General features: G+C 43.5%; 1 protein-coding gene across 1 annotated transcript in view; it reads left to right on the plus strand.

Annotated features, from left to right (window-relative positions):
* The window catches only part of FOCAD (focadhesin), a 175,828-nt gene that overhangs the window by 9,975 nt on the left and 141,599 nt on the right, over positions 1–24,254 (plus strand). The window contains exons 6-11 of the mRNA XM_015408559.1: positions 10,767–10,868; positions 11,976–12,180; positions 15,322–15,528; positions 16,872–16,959; positions 17,593–17,795; positions 23,158–23,415. Of these exons, the coding sequence (XP_015264045.1) occupies positions 10,767–10,868; positions 11,976–12,180; positions 15,322–15,528; positions 16,872–16,959; positions 17,593–17,795; positions 23,158–23,415 (1,063 nt within the window). The remainder of the gene's footprint in view (positions 1–10,766; positions 10,869–11,975; positions 12,181–15,321; positions 15,529–16,871; positions 16,960–17,592; positions 17,796–23,157; positions 23,416–24,254) is intronic.

The following is a 24,254-nucleotide window of genomic DNA, read 5'->3' on the forward strand; positions in this document are numbered from 1 at the left end:
ATGTATTCTTGTTTCCCCCCCTTGTTTTACAATCCCAGCCCAACTGCATCATTTTGCCTTGTCAGGAATTGTTGCTGTTAGTTTCAAATGTTATCATATTTTGTAATCTGCTATCACATTTTGTAATCTGCCCTGATTGATTGAAAAGCTTATCATACTTTTAATCCACCTTGAGTTACGGTGCGAGAGTTGGACTATAAATGAAAATAATAATTGCCGTAGCAGCTGTCTCAGAGGGATCTAGGTTTGCCCATTGGTTGCTGTGGAGCCCTGCAGCTGCCCCTGCACCTTTGATCTGGAGGCTCAAGCTTCATTGGCTGCCATTGCTTGGCAGGGGTATGTCCTTGTTGATCAGCTGTGCTTTGGTGGTGGAACTGGAGGCATGTGAGGACTCTGGTTCCAGACAATACCCTAGTTCAGAGGTCCCCAGCCTTTCGAGCTTGCGGGCACATTTGGAATTTTGACGCAGGGTAGAAGGCACAGCCACAGAATGGCTGCTGCAAGAGGTGGAGCCAGCTATAACATGGCTGCTGTAGCTGACCTTTAGTCACACTGTGAAGAGCCTTCTGCTGTGGCAGTAGCTGTTGCCAAAGCAGTGTTTTTAAAAATCTGTCAGTACCTTTCTCGGTGTCCACCAAGTGTTTTAAGAAAGTGAGTGGGGCATTGCAGAAAACATAGAAAACCCCAGTTAGGAAACAGTCATTTCCCCCCTGAATTTCAATTCAAGTTAAATTAGGATGTTCCTCTAATACTGGTTCAGTGTCTGAACAAGCTCCTGGAATCACTTTAGGCATACCTTTAGATCCAGAATTCCCCGAGTCAGTGGTCAAAGTGTTGGACTACTGCATGGAAGAGCAGGATTCAGATAGTCTCTCTCTGCCCTGAAGGTCCTTTTTTGTATTTTGATGTTTCGGAAGCTTGTCTCATTAGAGAGTTCATAGTCTGTTTGTGAGCAGACGAAACCCCTCAATACCAAAACAGAGAGGAGGAGTGGACAACGGGGGAAGGAAAGATGGAGGCGAAAGTAGAGCAGGGACTGTAAGAAGGATAAAGCCCCACGTATTAAATCCTGCCTGGTGTCGTCTCTTTGCCTACATCAAGCAGCTGAACAAATTGGCAGTGATATTGTAAACCAAAGAAAAGGCTCCACTCAGTCCTTACTCTTTGGGAGACCTCGGGCTAGTTACTCTCTCCCATCCTCGCAGGGTTGGTATGAAGGTGAACTGGTGGAGGGAAGAGCCATGTATGCTGCCCTGAACTCCTTGAAGAAAAGACAGGCTACAAATCAAATGGATAATGCAAGGAAATGTAGTAGTTTTCATTTCCACTCCCCCCAGCCTTAAAGGGAGAAATAAAAAGCATGAACCATATATCTGTTGGGGAGATCCTCTCTTCTGTTATTGCCTGTTGCAATCATTGCCTGTACTGTCAACATGGTACAATTACTGTTCCTGTTTCTCCCATAGGAGTGCACAAGCATTCTTAGTTGACTACCCCAAACTCTGTGCCTCCCTTGTTCTGGAAGCCTGCCAAAGACTGAATTTGAACAATGAATGTTTTCCAGAAGTGCTGCCAGGTCTTGTATGCACTGGCTTTTAATGGGGTGGGTGTGGGTTGGGGGAGCGTTGTCACTCAAATTTCCCAGGGACTTGGAAGAAACCACAGGGAGACACACTCTGTGACCACACAAAATGGATGATCTCAGTTTCCAGGCAAGTTCCTTGGTGCTTAACTGAAATGATCACCATATTCCGTTGGCTGAAAGAGGTTTTCACCTGAGACAAGGAAAGCTGGTGACTATGAAGGGTGTTGGTTTGTTTTTCCATGAAGGACAACTCATCAGTAAATTTTTTTTAAAAGGCTGGAAAGCACAAAGTTGCATCTTTATTTCACTGTATCCTACAGTTGGAATTAAGTGTGATATGAGCCTCTCTCTTAGGAGCTACAGGTACGAAGGGGACAACCTTAGCGCAAAGCCTTGATGACCTTGGCCCACTCACACCCTCTCTGCCTAACCCACCTTACCGGGATGTTAGGGTAAAATGAAGGGGCAAGAATGTTGTAAGCCACTTTTGGTCCCCACTGGGGAGAGAAGTAGGGTATAAATGAAGGAAATAAATAAAAGGCTGGGGCTAGTCCTCAGGATTCTGGTAACTGTCATCTGTATTGCTCTCAATTTTTTTTTAAGATGAAAACCATCCTGTTTCTTCAGGTTTTGGGGAATTATATTTTTGTTTTTTTTATATTTTGAGTTTTTAAAAGTTATTGCTATAGTTTTTGGTTGCTAGTGATGAGAACCCTAGGATTACGTACTAAGTAGCCAAATTCTGTGTGTTGATATTTGGGCTACGGAAATTGTATCGTAACCAGGTTTAAGTTGTATTAATCATATTCTATTCTATAAATGTTGTTTATAGTGTAAACTGTAAAACTGATTATATGTTCGGTCAAATGACCGTGACAATAAAGGACTGAATGGTTGCTAGTGGTTTTGTGGACCCAGACATGGGTATAAAGATGGCTTCTAAGTTTATTAAATTCAGTAAACGTGAGGGGGTTTGTTTCTGGACTTAATTCAAGGTGTCGGTGATAAGCTGTCCTGCTCTTTGTAGCTTGGGTCCTGTGGACCCGCAGGAACGTTGCTTTCCCATATGATACTGCCTTTGTCATGAAAGAGATCTCCTGAGAGACTTTGTTTGATAGTTTTCTTGCTTTTATATATAAGGTGCTTATATATATAAGGATGCTATATATTAGGACCTTATGTAATTGTCTTTTAATTGTGAATTTTTACTGCATTTATTGGTTCTATTGCATTTTAACTGTGTAAGCCGCCTTGAGCCAGTGCTGCACCAGCAAGGTGGGATATAAATTGAAATTATTATTATTATTATTAATAATAATTATAATAATAATAAAATTGTTAAAATCAGTTAAGAGTTGTCAGTGGTTGCCCCAACCCTGTGGTACCCCACTGCCAAGAATGACCTGTCTGAATCCAAGCCAAGAAACCCTTTGAAACCCTCTGCTTGAGCCTTCGTAGGGGCAGAGTAGTTGAACTACTGATCAGGTAAAGGTAAAGGTTCCCTTGCTCGAAAGCCAGTCGAATCCGACTCTAGGGTTGCGGTACTCATCTCCGTTTCAAAGCCGAAGAGCCAGCGCTGTCCGAAGATGTTTCTGTGGTCATGTGGCCGGCATGACTAAACACCAAGCCGCACGGAACGCTGTTACCTTCCCACCGAAGTGGTACCTATTTATCTACTTGCAATTTCTTGCTTTCGAACTGCTAGGTTGGCAGGAGCTGGAACTAGAGATGGGAGCTCACTCCAGCATGCGGCACCTGGGTCTCAAACTGCTAAACTACTGACCTTCCACAGCCTGCAGTTCAGCTTCTTAACCACTTGAGCCACCACTCAAGTTACAGCTTTGCTAAATATAAGTTGGGCTTTTAAAAAAAAGACATTGAATTGTGATTTGCCTTCTGTACAGTGCTCTAAATTCTATACAATTAATTCAATAATTATTAATCCATAACAATGTCCATGAATGGACTCCGTATTGGTGTGATAACCAATCTGATTAATGATTCAGGTGGGTAGCTATGTCGGTCTGAAGCACATGTAAGCTTATACTTTAAATAAAACTTTGTTGGTTTTAAAGGTGTCACTGGATTCAAACTTTGTTTAATCTGGTTAAAGTTCCGATGCCTCTTGTGTGCTGGTCTTGGATCATCTCCTCTTGGAAAATCTTTAAAAAGAACCTTGGCTGCTGTGTACCATAAAAAAAAATTGGTGTAGCTTTTCCATGTTTTCCAGTATTTCAAACTTCTGGATATGTGTAGCTTGCTTATCCATAGGAGGTTTGTAGAGGGCCAGTTATATCTTCTCCCCACATAGATACCATTCATCATGGAGAGCAGTCCCCTTTAGGGACCAGTAGAGATGCCAACTCTGGGTTGGGTAATTCCTGGAGGTTTGGGGGCAGAGCCTGGGTTGGATGGGGTTTTTGGAGGGGAGGGACCTCAGTGGGATGTAATGCCATAGGGTCCCACCTCCAAAGCAGCCATTTTCTCTAGGGGAATTGAACTATGTAGTAGGTATAATTCCAGGAGATCTCCAGGCTGAACCTGGAATTTTACATCCCCAGTCCACAGAGCTGCATAATGTTTGAATGTGGTCTGTGGATATTGAATCCAGTGTGCATAGGCTTGACCTTCACAAATGATGTCCTTCACACATCCAGTGAATCAGATACGCAGTTTGTGGCCTATGCAAGCCTTATGTTCATGTGTGATATCTGGTAGAGCCAAAGGTTGAACAAGTGCTTGTGGGAAATGAGGCAGGTAAGCATGAATGGGGCACATGATTTCAGCCACCTGTAGCATTATATTGTACATTTGTTCTCCTTGGCCTGCGTTCTACCAGCTGTGCCTAAGAAATTAGGAACCGCGTATGGGGAATAAAAGTAAATGGAGCAGAATTTTGGCAGAATAGCAAAATGATAGCTATTGTTTCCAAGCAGCCAAATGATTGCTAAGTACTAAAGCACTCTCTGTTTATTTCCCCCCTTTAATTTCCTTCATTTTGGATAATAAAATTCATAGAGTTTTATCTATTAGGTGGGAAGTCGCTGGTTCAAATTAGTCACAGTTTCACTGGGGTACCCTTAAGCAAACTATTAGTCTTCCATCTGCATCATGAGGACAATAAAACTATACTACCTTTACGGGGCTATTGAAAGGATCACTGAGACAGTGGATGTGACATTATTTAGAATATTCCTAGTACTATATACAATTTAAAAATTATTCTTCCCAAAATAGAGTAGATATTTGATGAATCTCTCATTTTTATCCTACCATTCTCCAAAGGAGTCCAGAGCAGCATAGATGGTTCTCGCATCCCTTATTTTATCCTCACAACTACCCTGTCAGGTAGTTTGTTTAGGCTGAGAGAGCATAATTGTCCTGGTCTAACTGCTATACCACACTGACTCTTGGGTACTTGTGCTGATATCTGAAAGCATGTTTCTCTTATCCAGTCTAGTCATCTTCTTTCCCCCTTGGCTTATCACCAAACTGTGGAATTAAAATTCAAGGCAGGTAGAAAAATGCTTATGTGAAAAGGCTGGGCTGTGTTATTTGAAAGAACTGGGGTCACAGCTGTATGCATGGAAGTGCCTGGCGACCGCTGACATTGTTTGCTCATACAGGAAAAGCAATCTGGCTGTGTTGCTGAATTTATGATGTAAATCAAATTGTAGTTCTCCTATAGACATAAGAGGGGTTGGGGTGACTTAAAGGCTGCAGATAATTCACTTTTGTTCTGGCCTTCTGTCAGAATGTTCTTTGTTAGGGACTATTTCAGCACTGACTCTTGACATGCTGAGGATTGGCCCTGTAAACACTTATTTACATAGGCGTTCTAATGGGTTCATGGCCTAAAATTATCTCAGAAAAGCTTTTATACTGAACTACATCTTTGTATGTGTCATAATGCTGCTCATATGGTCATACAGTGGAAGGTATCCCAAAACAACCCATCAGTGCTTAGTCTTTACATTTCCACTGTGGATTGACAAATGTCTTAAAGTTATTATTAATTTATTATTTATTATATTCATTTTTATGTCTAAAAGCATTATGTAATCATGGCCTTGTGAGCCATGGCTAGTTACAGCTGCTTTGTGTGTCTCCAAACAAATTTTATTTGAGTTTGCAAAATCCAAGCTGTATTTTCACATAGGTAATAATAACCTTTCAGATATTACAATAAACATGCTCCTCTGAGATTTATCATCATAAATCTGGAACTCTAGAACCAGAAGATTGTGCATGCTGATCATAGCCTAGCTGGTTATACTGATCCTCATCAAGGTTAGATTATCGCTATGTGCTTTATGTGGGGCAGCCCTTGAAGACTATTTGGAAAAAATGGTACTGAATGCAGCAGCATGATTGTTGGCCAGATCAGCCACATTACAGTGATAGTAGACCAGGAGTTGATGGGCAGTAGATTCAGGACAGACAAAAGGAAATGTTTCTTTACACAATGAGTGATTAACATATGGAATTTGCTAGCAGCGGGTATAGTGATGGCCACAGGTATGGACAACTTTAAAAGGGGAATAGACAGGTTCATGGAGGATAGGTCTATCAGTGGCTACTAGCTATAGTGAAGAAAGGTAACCTTCACATTCAGAGGCAGTAAACCTCTGAATACAAATGCCAGGAGGCAGCATTGGAAAGGCCTTGGCCTCTAGCCCTGGCCCCGGCCCTTCAGGAGAACTGGTTGGCCACTGGGTGAGACAGGGTGCTGGACTAGATGGATCCCCAGTCTGATCCAGCAGGGCTCTCCGTATGCGTTTAGATGCATTGGTTACCATTTGGTTTCATGGTTCAATTCAAGGTTTTGGTTTTGTCCTTTGAAGCCTGAGTCTTGTTAGATTTATAGCAGTTTGGGTGAGAATGCTTCCTGTGGCAGCCCCATCTTTATGAAATGGGCTGTCCAGTGATATGAGGGCTGCACCTTCACCTCTACAATTCAGAAAGTGGTGTAAGGCAGTTGCACCTTTGGTTGAATGAGGTTTTATTTTTGGCCCTTTGCCTTTTTAGGATCTTTATTGTATAGCAGCATGTGTGTATGTAAAAAGCTGTGATCTTTGCAGGAAAAGCAGTATATAAATGAAAATTTGAAGACGACGTCTCCAGATTCTGACCTCCAAACAAAATAGGGACAGTATTTCAGCATGGGTAGGGATCAGAAAGCACCTGCCAGCTCAAACGGCTGCGGAGAGCTTCTGTGTCCAAACTTGGCATGCAAGGCAGCCTTTTCTGTCGAGCTACCTGTTGACGTAATTGTAGTGCTGCGATGATTACAGTGAATGTGATAATTACTGTGAAGCATTTTGCTGTGGTTGAATGGGCTATGGAACTAATAATAATAATTACAACAGCGGGCCCTGTTTGACTGGCACCCTACTCCGTTGTAGTGTGCGTGTCTTAGTGGTGAAGTCAGGATCCCACTTCTCAGCTGCACTGAAATGAAACACCTTTGGGAACAAGCTGTATGGGGATGTGGCTCCGGCTTTGGCGGCCGCAGAGTATTTGCAGAGGAGGATATTAAAAAATCTTGAAAAGCCCTGCAGCTATGTGGTGTCAGCTGAACAGCGGTGTCCTTTGAGTTCACTGGGTCGCGCTCAGCTATAGTGCCCCTTCCCTTCCCCCATTTGGCTGGTTAATATTTGCAATTTGCTTGCCTGTTTGGTCTCTTCTGACAGTCTGCTAAAGAAAACAAAAGGACATTGAAGTGTGTGTGTGTGTGTGTGTGTGTATAAGTGCTGTCACAGATGACTGTATATATATATATATGAGGGGGAAATCACTCCACAAGCCCATCAGCTTTTTTCATTCGGGTAATGGTGACATTTATGACTCCTTAAGTAAAATGAAATGTGCTCAGTTACCCGGCATCTTAATAAGGTCACAGGGAATATTAAAGTACTATTATGGACTATATTAAATTGGCTTTCCATGTGGTGTTATTTTATTTTGAAGGAGTAATCGGGCTGCATCACCGTCTTGTTGCAGGACATAGTCGTCTTAGATGGTACAGTGTTGAGAATGTTAAAGTTTTTTGAGGTTCCATTGGAATTCTGCTTGTGTTTTGGGCTGATCTCTTAAGTATCTGAAAGTCTGAAAGCATCACTGCCCTACTTCGAATAGTACTTCAGAAAATATTTCAGGATAAAGCTGGAGTTATTTCATTTTTCAAAGATGCAGATCAAATAGCTTGACGTCATATCAACGAGAGTTAGGTTGGTACAGTTGGAATCAGAGCATGGTGTTTACTATGTGTGCTTAACCAAACGAATGAAATAGAAGCCTTGGATTACTGTATCAAGCTTGATGCAACTATAGTATTGGACTTACCATTGCCGTGGAGTGTAGATGGAGCACAAGCATATGGCAAACCCATGCTATGGAACACTGATATAATAAGAACTGCTTATTTAATTTATTAAAATATTTATACCTTGCTTTTCCTTGTCGCTCAAGGTGGTTTACACGTTACCCTTAAAACATTACAATTTAAAACTAGTAAATCTAAAACCCCAACATGGAGTATTACATTGTTTTGCTGTTGATCAGTATCTACAGCTCTTTAACTCATTTGGGGTGTCTTTATATTACTACTACCCTGTTTCCCTGAAAATGACCTACCCCCAAAATAAGCCCTAGCAGGATTTCTATGCATTTGTGGTATAAGAAAAAATAAATATAAGACAGTGTCTTATTTTTGGGGAAACACAGTACATACAGACTGGCAGGTCAGTCTGAGAGATCTCGATGTATAGATGAAACTATGGTGTAAGGAGAAGGGTTTATATTTGTTGTCCATTTTGGGATAAGTCATGCTTTGTGCAAGAAAGTCAGGTGGCTTCACTTGAACTGCAGCAGAACCAAGCTGCTGTTGCCTAATATTAAAAAGGTCTCAGCAGCTTTTCAAACTGATCGTAGAAGAAAGCTGACAGGAATTGGGGAGCATATACTTCCAAGGTGACTAATCCCAAGGGATGATGGGGTAAATGTCCCAGGCCTTCTAAATGAGAATAGGGTAAAACATACAGAAGGAAATGAGGATTGTTGCTGTGGACCAAAAGGGCTTGGGGGACAATGTGCATACAAGGATTAGCGTTGCCATCCTAAGCAGAGTTACTCCCTTTTAAGTTCACTGACTTAAATGTGACTTAGAAGAATGTAACTCTGCTTAGGAGAGCTCTGCATAAAAAGAACACAAAATATTATTTATTAACTTCATTGATACCCTACCTTTCTCCCTGGTGGAGATCTAAAGCAGCTTACATAATTTTCCTCTCCATTTTATCCTCACAACAACCCTGTAACAGTAGAAAAGGGCAAGAGTCCAGTAGTACCTTAAAGACTACAAAATTTGTGGCAGGGTGTCAACTTTCATAAGTCACTTCTCACTTCTTCAGATTCTTTGGTATCTGAGGAAACGAGTAGTGACTCACAAAATCTCACACCCTGCCACAAATTTGGTTAGTCTTGAAGGTGCTACTGGACTCTTGCTCTTTTCTAGTGCTACAGACAGACCAACACGGCTACCCATCTTGATCTAACAACTCTATAAAATAGGTTAGGCTGAGAGACTGTGGTTAGTACAAGGTCACCTTGTGAACTAAGCGGAGTTTTGAACCCGGGTCTCCCAAATTCTAATCCAGTACCAACCACTACACCACACTGGCTTTAAATAGAAGTGTGTATGTGGTAATGCTAGAGGCCTTCAAGCCACTTCTGGGAAACTGAAGTTCTTGGTGTACTCAGTACTGAGCAGACTGGGTACAGAGTACAGTAGCCCCCGTGTATAATTTCTATAGGAAGTCAAAAGAGTGTATCTGGGTTGTTGCTCTGTATGTTAGTGAAGTCTAGTGAACTGGGGAACATGAAATTAATAAGCTCCATGAAGGCAATACCAGGTCTGAGAAACAATGGTATTGGGAGACGTACTACTGACTAAATCTTTGAAGTGATATAGAGAAAGGGAGAAAAACTGGGGAGGCAGACATAGGAAAAAGCCTAGTAATGATAGGTGACTTCACATACCTTGCATTTATTTTTATTTATTTTTCTACTTATCTTGTTTATAGTCCGCTTTTCTGGCTGAGACTCAAGGCAAATCACATAGTATAGGTCAAATACAGTCAGTTGGACAGGTCATCCAGTGGACAGTGCAATAGGATTTGGGCTACAGAAATCTGAAAACAAACAGAAATCTACAACAGAGCTGAAACAAACGTTAAACAAAGCATAAGCATTTAAACATGACATGTCCAATGGTGCAGAAGCTACTTAGCTGAAATATACTTACAGTGCTAGGCAGTAGTATAGTAGTATACAGTAAAAAAAACCCCACAGTCCTTATTCCTTTACAAATGCAACTTTTTGAACATTTCATTACAGTACAGTACTATTTACCTGTGCAGAAAAGCCTTCTTGAATAATTCTGTTTTGGACAAAGCCAGGAGAGTGGGAGCCTTCCAAAGCCCCCCCCCCAGGCAGGCCATTCTGTAAGGTGGGGCCACGACAGAGAGTGCACAAGTATGGGCTGTTATTCATTTTGCCCATTTGCAGGATGGTACCTGCAGAAGGCCTTGCTGAAATGAGCAAAGCTGTCAGGGCAGAGCATAAATGAACTAATGTGCCTTGGAACAGATAAGTCATGGAACTGATGATTAGGCAGGCAACTCTGAGTCCTGCTTAGGACCAGGTACAAGATGAATCAGTTGGGAATAGTGATCACAGCGCTAGCAGACCCAATGTACGTGTGAGTAAAAAAGTTGCCTCGAGAATCCAGCATGCTTACGTTTGGTTTTCAAAGAGGAAACCTCACAAATAAAGAAACTTAATAAAAAATTGAAAGGGATCACGAAAGTTAAAGCTGTAAGATGCTTGGCTGCTATTAAAAATCATGATATTTGAAGCACAGAGAAGATAAATCACAAATTAGGAAAAACGTGAGCCAGCCCAAGTAGATGCCTGCAGAGTTAAAGCTTAAAAAGCATAAAGGCTTCTTCAGAAAAGTCATGGGCCTCAGTTTTGATCCATTCTGTTCAGTTGCATGTATCCCTTGGATGATCAACTTTGTATGTTTCAGGGTATTTTTAAAAATTATTATTATTTTTTAATTATGTTATTTATTTTATTATAATTTTATTAATTTTTTACTTTTATTTACTGGTTCCAGGAATTCTCCTCATCCCCTGATCACCGTACTTGAAAACAGACCTGACTGCTGGCCACTTCTCCTGCAGCAGATGACAGCATTTTTTCGACAGTGTCCTGAAAGGTAGAAAAACTAGTACCTCGTAGCCTGTATGCTCATTATCTAGGCCATGATATGGTGGTTAAGAGCGGTGGATTCTAATCTGGAGAGCCAGGTTTGATTCTCCACTCCTCTGCATGAAGCCTGCTAGGCTTCTCTCAGAACTCTCTCAGCCTCACTTACCTCACAAGGTATCTGTTGTGGGGAGAGGAAGGGAAGGTGATTGTAAGCCATTTTGAGACTCCTTAGGGCAGTGTAAAAAAACAATTCTTCTTCATATATAACTAATGTATGCCAGGTGTGACTTCTCTGGTCATTGCAGCCCTGTGGTGGGTAAAAGCAAAACTAGAGAAATCCTTCCCTTTTTAACTTTTCCAGATACAGGGAGCCTCCTCAGAGTCTGACCCTGGCATCCTTGAATCCTGCTGTCATTCATTGTCCTCAGCCTTTGTTCGTGGGCTGTTTACTTGCTTGTGTTAAAAACAGCATTTTACCACTTATCAAAAAGATGACACATAAAATTTAACACACAGCCACACTAGAGGTAAAAGTACGCTTCTTAATAATAATAAGGCAGGTCACCTCAAATACGCCTTGTGTCTCCCCCTTCCCTCCTGTTGGTTCAGCTCTGCAAACTTGCATAAAATTGTCAAAAATGTATATATTTCACATAACAGGTGTGCAGTGCCCCATCTCAGTATACTTTTTTTGTATTTTTCTAAAGTTCTTATAATGACATTGAAAACTATGGATGCCCTGACGAAGAAGAGAAGAAGAAGAAATCGGATTTATACCCCGCCCTTCACTACCCAAAGGTGTCTCAGAGCGGCTTACAAACTCCTTTCCCTTCCCCTCCCCACAACAGACACTGAGAGAGCTCTGACAGAAACTGCTCTTTTTTTCAAGAACAGCTCTTATCAGAACTACGGCTTGCCCAAGGTCATCCAGCCAGGTGCAAGTGGACGAGTGGGGAATCAAACCCGGTTCTCCCAGATTAGAGTCCGCGCACTTAACCACTACACCAAACGAATGCTTCTTGTTTGCTGCCCTGGAAGCCATGACAAGTGCTGCCACTCAACTTTGTTTTTTTCCTTTTGTGTGATCTCCTCAATTTCTTTTCTTTGCCCACAGCACAGAAAGTTCATGTGTCCTTATAATGAGACCCTTTCTAAGATACCTGTACTGTGAGCCCTGCCAAGTACAGGAGCATGCTGAATTACGGATGGGCCTACTTCAGGTCTTACTTCAGCCATGTGGTCCTCGGGACAAGGAAAACCCCTCTGTCCTTGAATGCCATCTTCTTCAACTCTTTTGTGATTTGGTTCCATATTATCAGGTGAGACTCATTTGCCTTTCTGCAAATATGTTCACTAAAAGTGCTTTTGTTAGAACAGTAGCAAGTGGGAACAGAAGAGAAAGAAGAAACGTGTCTAACTGTGTGTATTCTATATGTTGTCGAAGGCTTTCGTGGCCGGAGTTCATTAGTTGTTGTAGATTTTCCGGGCTGTATGGCCGTGGTCTTGGCATTGTGGTACCTGACGCTTCGCCAGCAGCTGTGACTGGCATCCTCAGAGGTATAACACACAAATATGGAGAACTCTCTGTATTATACCTCTGAGGATGCCAGTCACAGCTGCTGGCGAAACGTCAGGTACTACAATGCCAAGACCACGGCCATACAGCCTGGAAAATCTACAACAACTAGTGTATGTATTCTACTCTGAGATGACAGGGCATCTTCCAGTCTTGAGCAGATCTAGGGTTGGCTGATAACACGAAGGAGGTTGAAGAGGAAGAATGGACTATATGCAACCCAGCAAATCTGCATGTAGTGAATTGCCATTTTGGATGTTGCTTTGTATGTAAAAAACCAGACAAACAGCCCTCCGTGCACATCAAAGACCAGCACAGCATAGCACGTGCTTCTTTCTTTGCCTGCTGTGCTGGAAGTTGTTAACAGAGGCCAACATTCTGAAATGTGAACTTCCGCCTATAGTCTGGCTTGATGCAGTCCATTTTACCACCTCTTTCTCATACATGTATAAATTTGGCCCTAGAGAGCATGTATTCCAAGGCCTACCAGAGGGCATTGGTAGTTTAATCTTCCCTAGTGACAGATTGCAAAATCACTACCACTTGCCAAGGTGTAAAGTAAACTGAAAGAAGGTGATCAGAAGCAAAGGAAGATGGGGCTTCTGTGGAAGAGGAAATTATAGTAGATGTGGTTTGTTATAATGCTTGCAGCGCCATGACATGCCAAGCCACATCTGCCAAATCTTTTTCTATAATGCTGTAAAAAGGAGATCTGAGATGAACATCTTGTGTGGGAGGTGCAAGCCACATATTTCTGTGGTCACCACTGTTCTGTCAGGGCAAGCACTACCAGAGAAGAAATGCCTTATCTCCAGATGTGGCTTTGGAGTTACATGGGCCCCGGTTACACGGCAAAGTTGCTGCGGGAGAGGCAAGGATGGTGGGCGGATTATCCGGGCGCGATCACACCCCAACATCTGGGAAGTGGAGCGCACCCGTGGCTTACCGTCGACAATGCGCGTTAAAAAACTAGTACCTTGGAGGTAAACGCTTGCCACGGGCTGCCTCCAGACGCCCGTGGTGTGATCGCGCTGGCACGCGGCATTTCCCTCCGGTCCCTAGTTTACCCGTCGACGCCAAGGGAAGGACCGGTGGTGTGCCACCGGCGCATCTGATTGCGTAATCGTGGATCAAACTGCGCCGGGGCAATTAGCCACGCCTCCCCCCCCCCGCGATATACGGCCCGTGTGACCGGGGCCATGGTGTGGCAATCATTGCCAAGAGTTCTTCCTGTCCTCCAGGGCTCTGAACCAATCCTTGTGATTTTCGCCTCATGCAAATCCAAGTGATTGTCCGCCAATCAGACCCCGTGGAACTTCACTGGACGGGAGGAGGTAAGCCAGCTTCAGTTAAGGAAAGGGGGAAGAAAAACCTTTTTTCTCAGGTGGCTCTGGGTAAGAGCATCAGTTTAGCCAGTTTTTTTTTTAAGGGTATGGCACTATCTTACATAAACGGGATCTGTGGATAGGAGCTCCGTATGTTAAAAGAGCAACCTTGAAGCTGGAGAAGATCCTGTCTGTTAATAGGTTCCAATGAAACTTTGTAAACTGAGGTAACCTGTCTGGAGAAAGAGAAATGAAATCTCCCTTCAGAATTTATTCACCTCAGTTGAGGCTCAGCTACAAAGTAGTTATACTCATTGGGGAAAAGTTTGTAACCAGTTTTACTTTATATATTGAAGCCATCTGCATGTAACGTTTATCCTATGAAATACTTTATTTTCTGTTAAATAAACCTTTATTGTTCCTCTCCATCTGTGTCTTGTCTATCCACTCAGATATCTAGGAAAAAGTGATTTAATTTCACCTCATAAATAATTACAGCCTTGGTATAGCATGTTTTCAAATAAGAGACCTTAATAGGGAGCACGTAGCCTGCACAGTATCAATCCTTTAATTCAAAACTTGTGTGACCCCACCCCCCTTTTATCTGATTGTGTGCAGTTGGGGTCTAAAGAATCTATAGGAGAAGCCAGAGTGGGAGACTGGACGTTCTTCAGTCTAGTGGGCAGTTGCCTCAGAGTCCCCCCCCATAGCCACCACACATAGAGTATCCCTATAAACTCCACTGTATGTTTGCTGTGCATTTGAGCAGCAGGTCTCTGCTGTCTGAATGCTTCTTCTGTCATCATTTCTCATATCTGGCTGCTCATCCTCTAACCACTGGAGACAGTTCTCTCATGAAGAATTGTTCCTCTCCCAATTTTTGTGGCTCTTTCAGCTCCTGGAAATGCCAGTTACAGAGCCAGAATATATGTAAGGACCAGTCCTCTGCCAAGCGAAGATATGAATAGACTCAGAAAATTGGTCTGTCTTGTTTAGTATTGTCTGTTCTGATTGGCAATAGCTCTCCAGGGTCTTGGACAGAAAAAAGACGTTTCTTGGCCTTACTCCCTGACCTTTAAAAATGGATATGCCAGGGATTAATTCGGGGACTGTCTCAGGGCAAAGCATGATAAGCCATGGTCCTTCGTCTGATGATCTGGCTTTTTCTCTCTCTCTAGGAATTTGAATAACTTTCTTCAGTTTGAAGAAGAACCATGTTATCATAATTATGTCTGCAATAGCAATTATTTAAAGGGTGGAAGGGGAGAAGGGATTAGCGTTTCTGTCAAGGCATCCTTTTTAAGATTGGCTGCCAATGTAGTTGCATTTCACTTCTTCACTTTTTTGTAATACTACTGAATTGAAATTAAGACCTGTTTTGCGCATGTGGCAAATCGCTTGATGATTTGCGGCCGAATATCTGAATGGCGTATCATTCGGTCTCTGAGATGTTCGATCAGTGGTGGTTCATTGGCACATGCCAGGTGATGTTGCCTTCCTCAGACGGTGAATGTCTGTGTGCATGCTAGCTCTCAGTCTTGCTGCTTTCCCTTCTCCAGATTAAGGACCTTCCCCAAATCACAGAAACCTTGCTTTTTCTGGAGGAGTTGTTCCGGAGTCTGCTGCGCTACCCTGTTTTTTGGAGCGTCCAGTTACACCAGCTGTGCTTGCAGCTTTTGTGCTTCTGTGAGATTTGCCTACATATCACAGGGGAATGTTCATCTTTGATTTGCTTAATGGAAGAAAATGTTGAGCTCTTGAAAGAGGTAGGCTCTGCAGCACAACTTTTTAAAAGATCATCAAACAGTTAAAACAGCATGTTCCAAAGCTCGTTTTACCTGAAGGCGTACATGGTCTGGAAAACACCAGAGTAATGTCAAACCACAGTTAGAATACATCTGAGGAGACACAGGCCTACTAGAATGCCAGGAGCTTTCTATGGCTGGTTGCTTATTTTGGGAGCTATGACTTAATGTTTGGCTCAGCTATCTGGATTCATGAAGATGGCAAATGTCTGTTAAAAGGACAGATTAATTATGGTCTCTCATTCAGTGGGAGCTTGTGGGCAGGGGGCGGTCTTAATCACAGAGCTTCTGGGGCAGCCACCTGGGGCTGGACAGAGTCCCAGTTGCTCACAGCTATGCCTTCCCTGATAGAGGGGGAAAGAACAGTGAGAGCAGACTCCTGCCACCACACACACCCACTTGCTCCAGGGCTCGGGCTGCTGGTGCCGAGGCAGCTGCATGCGCCCACCCCCTCAGCAGCTGGCAAAAGGCCTGCCCCTTGCTTGGGACCTGAGTGGCTCTGGGGTGCAGTGACTCTAGGGCTCTGTCCTGGACCCCAGGGCCACAGAATGACTAAGACCACCACTGCTTGTGGGACACTTACTAATTCCCAAAGTCCTTCAACTATGTAATAACTTAAAAATGCGGGCAGAAGACTGCATGATGGGATACTCTTATATCAAAGACTTCCTACTTGAGAAATGCTAGCATCAAAAGGTTCTAGTGTCTTCTTTGACATGCTAGATCTGTCCATACAGGGACGCTTTATAAATACGAGAGAATATTCAGCCGTACCTCCACACAGCTCCACCCCAAAGTGGTCCTGAAATGGTCCTTTTGCTGTTGCTCCATGGCTGTAATGAGATTAGAAAGAGCTGCTGTAGCTAAAAATCAGGGAAAGCAGGAATCTGCCTGACTCATTATTCTAGTAATGGTAGCAAAGAAGCTGCTGGTAGCTCTCCTGGATATAATGTAAGTCCTGGTGTGGTCGTCCTTGGCTTTCAGGGACAGAAATTCAAGATGCAGTTCCTTCCCATGACAGTGTTGCCCAGGGTTTTTAGGCCTTTTCAAGTTGGCATGAGATTGACAGCTTGTCCCATGTGACCTTGGATGTCCAATGTTTCCAAGCAGTGCAGGGTAGAGCTGCTAAGTAATATTGGAAAGAGCCCCAAGTTATTTTAGAGAACAAGTTTGGGCGTATATTTTATATTAAACATTTTATATTTTGGAAAATAAGGGTGGGGTGTACAGCATCTATTTCCACAGATTGTTCGGTTGGCAAGATTTTAACTTGGATGTCTTACCTTTTGTGTGTGTGTTTTTAGGGCTTTCCATATGAGCTGATACTAATTGGATTAGGCGTGCTGCTTCTACAAGCTCCAGCTTGTCAGCAGAAGCCCATTTTAAGTTTAGGTAAGGTTTTCTCACAGAAACCCCCATTGCAAGATGTTTGCATGCTTCTAACTGGAATGTTTGGATGACAACAAAATATTATTAATTCTGTGGTCTGTTTGATGTTACAAGTAGTAAGTAAGTCCTTTTCAGAAGTTATAAGCATGCATGTTGAGAGCATACCAACTGTGTGTAAGGGGAGCAAGCTACCTGCAGTCCTTCCAATATGTGTTGTCACCATTTTCTGTGAACATTTCCCATGCACCTACAGCCTTGGTATACGTGAGTGCAAACCATGAACAATCCAATGATCCAAATCTGTATGTGCACACGGCTTCAAAGTGGGGGGAAGTGAAACGGATGGGTTAAATGGCTGGCAGCTTCCTGGGTGATATCCCTCTTTTCCCCAGCTGCGGCTTGCCATGGCTGGGAGAAAGGGGGAACCGAACTTGCTGGACTGGCTCAGTTCGGGTGGGGGCCTTTTGGCTTGGTTCTGCTCAGGGTTCTGTTCAGGGGCCACCTTGAGCCCCGAATGGAAGCAAATTTTGATTTGCGATTGATTTTGGACAATTGCTTCCCCCCCCACAGTGCATGGATATTTGGAGCATAGAGAATGGGTACATTCCAGTGACTGTTTTCTTCTTGTTCAACTAGGCATCAAGCTCCTTTCCTGTTCTGAAACTGAGATGACTCTTACTGCCTCACTCACTCTGGTGATGCCTGCCCTGCAGATCTTATCTTCCACAGCAGTAGACGATTCCATGTCTGAGGAAGACAGTGGCACCTCTAGGAAGCAGTTGGCCATAAATCTTCTAGAAATTGTACAGCATGGAGAACTGAAAGGGAAAAAGAAATCGGTAATGCTTCTCATTCATTTTTTTTTCCTGTTGATGGGTATAATGTGTCTTTCACAACAGCAAATCGCTTCATGTTAAACATGAAACATGCTCTCTTCTCTCTCTTCCCGCCTTTCCCGACTTATTAACACTGTAAAAATAAGAATGGGTATACAAACTGAGAAGAGCGGAAACAGTTTATAGGATAAGGTGACAGACCAAGATGCTAGGATGTCAGGATGTGTACTAGCAGTTGATCTGGTTTATATGTTGTTCTTTTATTGAAATGCTTCACTCCCACCAAAATGAGCACAGCATAGTGCTAAATAATGGCTATGAGACTGATGGTGCAATTGTAAGTGGAGTTTGTACCCTTCTAAGTCCATTGAAATCACATCTATTTAGGATTGCCCTGAGAGTTGTGGTTCATTTCTTGCATTTACTGTGAATTCTTTGTGGACTTTGGTAAGTAACCCTCTGCTTTTCAGAGCCACTTCACACAATATCTTTTAGCTGTGCAGCAAGGGCATTAGAAAACCATATTTCTAATGTTAACATGGGAATGTGATGTGTGTTTTCAAACATTTGCTTATATCATGCAGGTACATTTGTAAGAGACCAGGAATTACTCATAGCTCTTAGATGAGTGACAAACATGGATTTTTCATTGTGTAATGTGTGAAGCAGCCTTCAGTCCCACAACAGCAACATATGGATGATGCTAGTGATCTAATATGACATCTCTAGGATCATTGAGAAAGTCTTTACCTTTCTCCTCATTCCAGCTCCACAGATGCCACCAGTAATCTGGTTGTGATGGGGATTTTATTACTCTAGCTTTGTCATGGGCACAAAATCTACCTCATTATAAATTGCTGTAAGCGCTGTCACTTACAGTAAGTGTTGCCACTTACTGAGAGCAATTTTGCTCTTAATAATTATGAATAGCAAAGGTATAATAATAGTAACAACACTGAATAGCTACTTCTGTTTAGAGAGCTATCTTCTAGTTCTAATTTGGCCAAAAGGACAAAGACATCAACATGTAATTAAATATACCAGAGAGACTCCTAAGATTAGAGTTTGGGGGATAATAAAATATTCAGACTATAGTAGGGAATAATTTCAGTTTTCCACGTATATGCCAGAATTAGTTTATCTTTATGTCTGGGCCTGGGAATACTGGCCTGCTCTGCAACCATGCAGCCCGGTGTCCCAGGCCTGGGAGGGGCCCCTACAGCTGCTCTGGGCCCTGGACTTACCCATTTATCAGCTGAGTGCTGGCAGCAGCAGCCTCCAGGGGCCAGCTGGGTTGCCAGCGGGGCATAAGCACACCAGCTATGGCGAGAGCTGGGTCCAACACAGCCCCATCACAGAGCAAGCCAGCGCTGGGAGCCTGGATGAGGGAGATGCCACCACCACTGTGGCATGAGCGGTGGGCACAGCGCAGCAGTTCCATCTGGGCTGGTGTGACCTCTGGATGCCATTGGGAGCCCCAGCTGCAGCCCGGCCTCAGGAGGAGCAGGTGGAAGTCAATCCGGCCTTGACAGGCACGGAGATGGGCCAATGCCCATCCAGCGGGTGGCCTTTGCAGGGGGGTGGGTCTGGCACACACTGTGAAGTAGGCAAGGGGGCAGTAGCCCAGGTCAATGGCCCAGGGAATCAATGGCTCACAACAGATGTTGATGGGCAGGAGAAGGGGCCATGGGCAGAGAAAGGAGGAGGAGCACCTGCCGGGGAGAGGAGGTATAAAAGGAGGCTTTGAGCGCAGACCGGGGAAGTTTAGCTAGGAAGCCTGGGTTGGAGACTGGAGGTCCACCCGTGAGGGAGAAGGAAGATAGGGGTGAGCCAAACACCCTCCCCTCCCCTGGTATGAAGTCTGTAGAGCATCCTAGTGTGGAGAGCAGAACAGTGGAAGGTGGAATCCTTCGGGGCGTGACCTTGGGGTGTGACACTTTATTTCATCAGCGACTTTGTGATTTTGAAATCTATATTTCTCCAGAATCTCTATAGTTGCTCATATAATACAAATCCTTGGACATCAGTGAATAAAAAACGTTTCTTATATTTAAAGGAAAATAACTGTACTCAGATGATGCATAGCCATTCCTATGTGTGTGTATTCAGAAGTAAGTCCCACTTTGTTTAGGACTTACTTAATTGGAAGTATGCATAAGATTGCAGCCTTTTGGAAGCCGTTCCCAGTGGAGTCCAGTGAAGCTTACTTCCAGCTAAATCTACATAGGGTCAGGCAGTAGTACTGCAGATCCAAGCTTTAGCTTAGTCATTTAGAAATAATAACCAATTGAAGTCAATGGGACTTTTCTCCAAGGTGCATGTGTTTAAAATCCACATTCCAGATAGCAATCTTTAAGTTTAGACAGCTTCAGGCAAACAAAGAATAAATTCCATTACCATGCGGGCTTCGTCTTTTTGAGATTTGACTGTGGATCAGTCCACATCTCATGAATTTAGCTCTGAATTTTCACGAATTCGATCTTGCAATTATGATTAGTTTTTGTTGGTTTTTTAAAGATGGGATTCTGGTGCTTGGATCTATTCTCTCCCCCCATTTCAGACTTACAGCAATAAAAATGGGGCACTGGAAAAAAGTATTACTAACTCTTAAACATTGCCCAGGCTAGTTCTTTATGATTTCAGATTCTCCCTGTTCAAAATACTTGTCCCATAGAATATAGGTGGGTGGAATTCAGACTTGCATGGCCTATATTTTTTTAGTAGAATCCCTGATGTTTGATTATGAAACAGTGCATAATCAGGATCTTTATTAAGATCTGTGTTGTATGATCCTGTGCTTTTTGTTTTAAGAACAGAAGAAGTTCCTTGGTGGATTAGGCCAAGATCCACCTAGTCCAGAATTCTTTGGAACAGTTTCTGCAACAGCAGCTATTAGAATCCAAAACAAGCCAATGGATCATGGCCTGCCTTCTGGCTGACTGTACCATGTTGCATTCACATGTTTTTGGATATGTATGCTATTGTTACACCGTAGCAGTAATTCACAAATGGGCTGTCTTGTCTACCCAGGAAAAGTCAGCTGGGAATGATTGCTATAGCCCAGTGACAATGGATGCTGCCTTAGAATATAGTGAACGTTTATTAGTGTAGCACATAGTACGGTAGCTTGGAGGACCGCACAAATGGAGGTTGTTATTTTTGACAGCTAGTCCACTGAAGATATCATTTTACAAACGTTTAAGAACCAAGTTTTATTTCAACATCTTCAGTAGCATGGAAAGACAGTTGTTTGTTAGGTAGCATTGGATTCCTGCAAAACGGCTCCTTAAAGCCTTCACACTCTTCTGTATTCACACAATGGATAGCAGAATGAAAACACTAGAAGGCAATGGGAGCCCTCTGGGAGCTGTGAAGGGGAGCCATTTACCTCTAAGCAATACCATCCGTCAAAGTGGCAACTTTGCAGGTGGCTGGATCTTAATTTTCCGCGTGCAATAATTGGAAGCGATAAACAGGGGGGGTAACCGCTTAAAATATTCTTCTACATGAAATGGCTTTTTAAAAGGTCATTTAAAGTACAGGAGCATTATACTTCCCATTATCCAGAATGAATTTACATTACATTGAGCAATGTAATTAAAACGGGTGCGTGCCATTCTGTAGAATGGCTGTGGTTGCTTGTTCTAAATCCTCTTGGCAGACTTGAAACTTGGGAGCAAAACTGTCTCCTGATGCTAATGAAGGCCCAAATCATATGCTCCCTCAGTGATGTTGTCCTGGCCTGCTTGAGGTTCCTTGGATGGAATTTTCAAGCAATCCCTGGAGAAGGAAGCAGGAAGAGGCTGCTGGCAGGCTGGTCACTCCTTTCTCATTCCCCATATCTGTCTATGCCGTCTTGTTGCTCCTTCCCTCTTTGAAAGCCAGTGTGTTGTAATGGTTGGAGGAGGGGTCTGTGGGCCCAGTGTGGTATCTGTAGGGGCCGTGGTGCCTGTCTGTACTTCCCCTGGCACCCACTGAGCTTTTCAGAAGGTAATGCAGGGCTTGTTATTGTCTGCTTTCATTCAAAAGAAGGGGTTTTTTTTGCCACTTAGGACCAGTGAAATTGGTAAACACCAGCATTTTCCTTTGTCAGTGTGTGGCTCAATTTCCCTTTCAAGTTCTTTTATTCTTCCTTCTTTCTCCCCCACCTTTCCCCTTTGGCTTAACTTCTTTTTATTCCCCTTCTGTGATTCTCTTGCAAAGCAAGGAGGGAGGTATTGTGTTTAGCTCTCCCTCGTGTGGCAGCCATTTGGGGTTTAGCATCTGCGGTGGCCATTTTGGAATGGTGCTTATTATTCCCTCTCAAAATTCCAAAGGTGTCTGCGGGCTCAAAAAGGTTGGGGTCTCCTGGGTTAGAGTGTTAGGATCAATCTACACGTTATGTTTTCTAATGAGTTTTCCCACAGTTGCGTAGAAGCTTTAGGGAGTGGCATTGTAAAGGTCTCGCAGGGGCCTGATTCAACTCAGGACTGCACTGTGGAGGGAGAAGGGGCTGCTGCCTTCTCCCCGGAGCAATTTTCCTGAGCTGAAATGTCCAGAAGGGAGTAATTTGCCCAATTTGGGAGCGGCTTGTACATAAATGTGTGGGTAACAGTGGAGTGGTTTGCAGATCAAAAATGTACTTCGTTTAGGGTTGCCAAGTGTTACTCACGATTTAGCGGGGGAAGTCCCGGAGCTCCCCGGGAGTCTTCTTTCCCATAGAGGTTTCCCTCGAATGATAGAGCGTCCCCCTGCAACATGCCCGACGTGAAGATGTCACTTCTGGGTGATGTCTTTACGCCGTGCACGTCTCACACTTTGGGGGCGGGGTTCCCCCCCGGCGGCCCAATTCGGGCCGGCTGGGAACGGGCCTATTGAGCGGGGGTTTCCCCGCCCCCTGGGGGGACCTGGCAACCTTAACTTTATTAGTAGTTCTGGTGGCCTGTTTTTCAAAGGATCCTGTTTACACAAGCAGGACAGGAGGATCATTCTCCACACTCGGGCATTCATATAATTCTAGCATAGCAGAGACCCCAAATTGCCTGAAGCTTTGAAACCAGGGATAATTTTGCCAGCAGAACTCTAGACCTTCTTACAATGATTGGCATTTAGGAAATAAAGAAGGTTGTAATATAAGTATAATTGTATCCTTCACTTCAGAAAAACAAAGCTATAATTGTCAACAGCAGTGTCAGAAATCTATTTGAAGAAGAAAGCTTTCATTGTAATGAGATGGTGTCAGGTTGTTGCTCTTGTGCTGTTTAGCTAAATTACTGAGAAACAATTTAATTTTAATTTTTTTGTTTGAAATCAGAGGCCCGTATATGACTGTTGGGTGGCTGAGAAGCTAAGATTTACTTCTGATATGTCTTTCCCTTTTTCACAGATCTCCTGTATGCATTTCTTTCCCATAACCAGTACTTATGGCTCTTTGCATACCATGTGGAGGATCCTTGTGCTTATGAAAGAGAAATCTTCTGTGTCTGACTGGTTGTCTTCTGTTAAATCAATGCCACCTATTACAACTGAAGTCCCTGTCCATGTTTTCCTTCTGCTGGCCTACCTTCTTGTTGAAGAAAATGGACCTGGCCTTTGTAGCATACTAGCCACCACCACAGAAATAGCCAAGGCAGATTCATCTCAGGTAAGAATAACTTGCGAGGCCTATAGGCCAAGATTTGACTGGCTGTATTTAAAATCAACATGTGAAAGTCCTCATTGCTGCAGCTCCTGCCCATGCTTCCTTTCCATCCACTCTCTGTCTTTGTTCCCTTTTCCTCACCTTCTGGCCTACTGGCGTTCTCTTGGAATTACAACTATCTTAAGGCCACAAAGATCGGTTCTCCTGGAGAAGAATGGGCAGTTCTGAAGGGAGGACTCTGTGCCATTACATCCCCATTGAGATCTTTTCTTTCCCCAGACACTGCCTCCAGATCTCCAGGGATTCCCGAAGCCAGAGTTGGCAACTCTATTTCCAGCAATTGTGTCCTAGATTCAGACCGTAAGGACTGAACACATTCTCACATGGTCAATGTAATTCTATGCAGAGTCAAGCCAGTCTAAGTTTATTGAAATCAATGGGTGTTGACTGGAGTAACTCTGCACAATTTTACACTGTAACATTACTGGACTTACTGCTAGCATCATCCGGTATAAATTTAATACCTCCAAAAGGCTCATCGTGTTTCCTGTCCAAGGCAGAACAAAAGAAGTAGTGTGTGACTGCAAGGCAGAGAAACAGGGAGAAGGAGCAATACTGTGGACTTAAAATTAGGGATGCCAGCCTCCAGGTGGGAACAGGGGATCTCCTGGAGTTACAGCTTGTCTCCAGACTAAAGAGGTCAGTTCTCCTGGAGAAAATGGATGCTTTGGAGTATGGACGTTATGGCACTGTACCTCCCTGAGGTCCTTGTCCTCCCCAGGCTACATCCCCAATTCTCCAGGAATTTCCCAACCTGGATCTAGCAACCTACCCCCCCCCCC

Source organism: Gekko japonicus, unplaced genomic scaffold (genome assembly GCF_001447785.1).
Source record: "Gekko japonicus isolate JY-2015 unplaced genomic scaffold, Gekko_japonicus_V1.1 scaffold1344, whole genome shotgun sequence".
Lineage (NCBI taxonomy): Eukaryota > Metazoa > Chordata > Lepidosauria > Squamata > Gekkonidae > Gekko > Gekko japonicus.